Source organism: Tupaia chinensis, unplaced genomic scaffold, assembly GCF_000334495.1.
Source record: "Tupaia chinensis unplaced genomic scaffold, TupChi_1.0 Scaffold000673_1, whole genome shotgun sequence".
NCBI classification, from domain to species: domain Eukaryota; kingdom Metazoa; phylum Chordata; class Mammalia; order Scandentia; family Tupaiidae; genus Tupaia; species Tupaia belangeri.
In genome coordinates this window covers 84,664-86,360 of record NW_006160196.1, presented here as the reverse complement: position 1 = coordinate 86,360, position 1,697 = coordinate 84,664, and the positions used below count along the sequence as shown (strand labels likewise).

The window sequence follows — 1,697 nt, the reverse complement described above, 5'->3', positions numbered from 1 at the left end:
CCCCGGCACATCAGCCTGAGGAGGGCGCAGCCCACTGTCCACCAAGAGCCGGAGATGGCCTTGGCCTGGGCCCCCAGCACATCAGCCTGAGGAGGGCACAGCTCACTGTCCACTGAGAGAGCTGGAGATTGGCACCAACCTCAATGCCCAATGCTGGGGGATCTTACTGACTCCCCTCCTGTTCACTGTCAGGCCAACCCCCCTGGACTGCTGGCCCTGCTAGACGAGGAGTGCTGGTTCCCGAAGGCCACGGACAAGTCCTTTGTGGAGAAGGTGGCCCAGGAGCAGGGCAGCCACCCCAAGTTCCAGCGGCCGAGGCACCTGCGGGATCAGGCCGACTTCAGTGTCCTGCACTATGCGGGCAAGGTGGGGGGTTCAGTCTTGGGACATATGGGCAGGGGTAGGCGCGGGGAGGGTCTCTGCTTGGCTGCAGCAGTGGAGAGGATGCAGAAGGTGAGCAGGAGCAGGACAGGAGCACGGCAGAGCGTGGACTCTGTCCAACCAAGTCAGCAAGACTTCCTCAAGGAGGGGCTGCTGCAGTGGGCCTTGAGAGATGCGTAGGCATTTCCAGGAGAACGCGCGTTTCCTTCTCTTACTCGGCAGGCTTGTCGAGGGGTCTTGATAGCTCCGTGCAGTCCTCTGTGCTGAGCAGAGCTGAGCATGACTCGGGGGGTCCTGCCCGCGCACAACTCCTGGTCAGAGAGGGAGGCAAGTGTGGACCGTTAGCGTGAGGCCTGTGGGCGTTCTGATGTGATGACTAAGGGCAGGGTCAGAGCCCTGAGCAGAAATGGAAAAGCAGGGAAGGGTTCAAGAAGAGAATAGTGCTTGATCGAGGGTCTGAATCAAACGTTTCGATCTGAAATCTAAGTCGAACATTTCGGAAAAGGGCCAGACAGTAAATAGCTCCAGCTTTGTATGCCAGATGGCCACTGTCACCACTGTGCAGCTCTGCGGCCTCTGAACAAAGCACGCGAGCTCCACAGATGGTGTGTACTTGGACACGCCAGTGAAGGCTGGCTTTTAAAAAAATATTTATTTTATTTAATTTATTAATACTAGTTATTTTTAATTTGCTATAGGGCACATGTGCTCATCAGAGAGAGAGAGAGAGAGAGAGAGAGAAAGCCTCCAGTGCAGAACTTGAATTGTAGTTGGCCATGTGGGAGTCCAGTGGCATAACCACCATGCCACCTGCTGACCCAGTGCCATAGCCTGATGGCAAAAAGCCCTGGGACCCCAAGGAAAAGCAGGTCGAGGGACTTGAGAAAGGATAGACAGAAAAAAAAAACAGAGATTGGGCAGTCTCAGAATCTCTGCGTGGAGAATGCCATGGCCCCTGGCCATTTTGTGTTCATTCTCTTATATTAGAGCTTTTGCTTGCTCTCTGTACATCTCCATTTTATTTACTTTAAAGGTTTTTCTGCCCCGATTTGGCCGCTCCCTGCAGTTTAAGGCTGGTTTTCAATAACGCTACATTTACAAAAAGGAGTGGTGGGGCCAGCCTGTGGCGTGATGGTTAAGGTGTCTGGATCCCACATGGCTGACTGTATGGTGTGAATCCAGACCCCATGGCTTGATAAAACACGCCAGGCATGTGTGCATGCATGCCTGAACTCCTGAGGGGAGGAGAGAGGAGAAGAGACTGTGGCATGACCATCCCCCCAGGAGACGTTTCCTTTCTGTCTTCCTCTTTCTTC

The 1,697-nt window shown here is 54.0% G+C and overlaps 1 protein-coding gene across 3 annotated transcripts in view; it reads left to right on the top strand.

The window, feature by feature from the left end:
* Positions 1–1,697, top strand: part of MYH14 (myosin heavy chain 14) — a 107,884-nt gene that overhangs the window by 48,032 nt on the left and 58,155 nt on the right. For all 3 annotated transcript variants that reach the window (XM_006160113.2, XM_014592265.1, XM_014592264.1), the window contains one exon: positions 193–366. In XM_006160113.2, the coding sequence (XP_006160175.1) occupies positions 193–366 (174 nt within the window). The remainder of the gene's footprint in view (positions 1–192; positions 367–1,697) is intronic.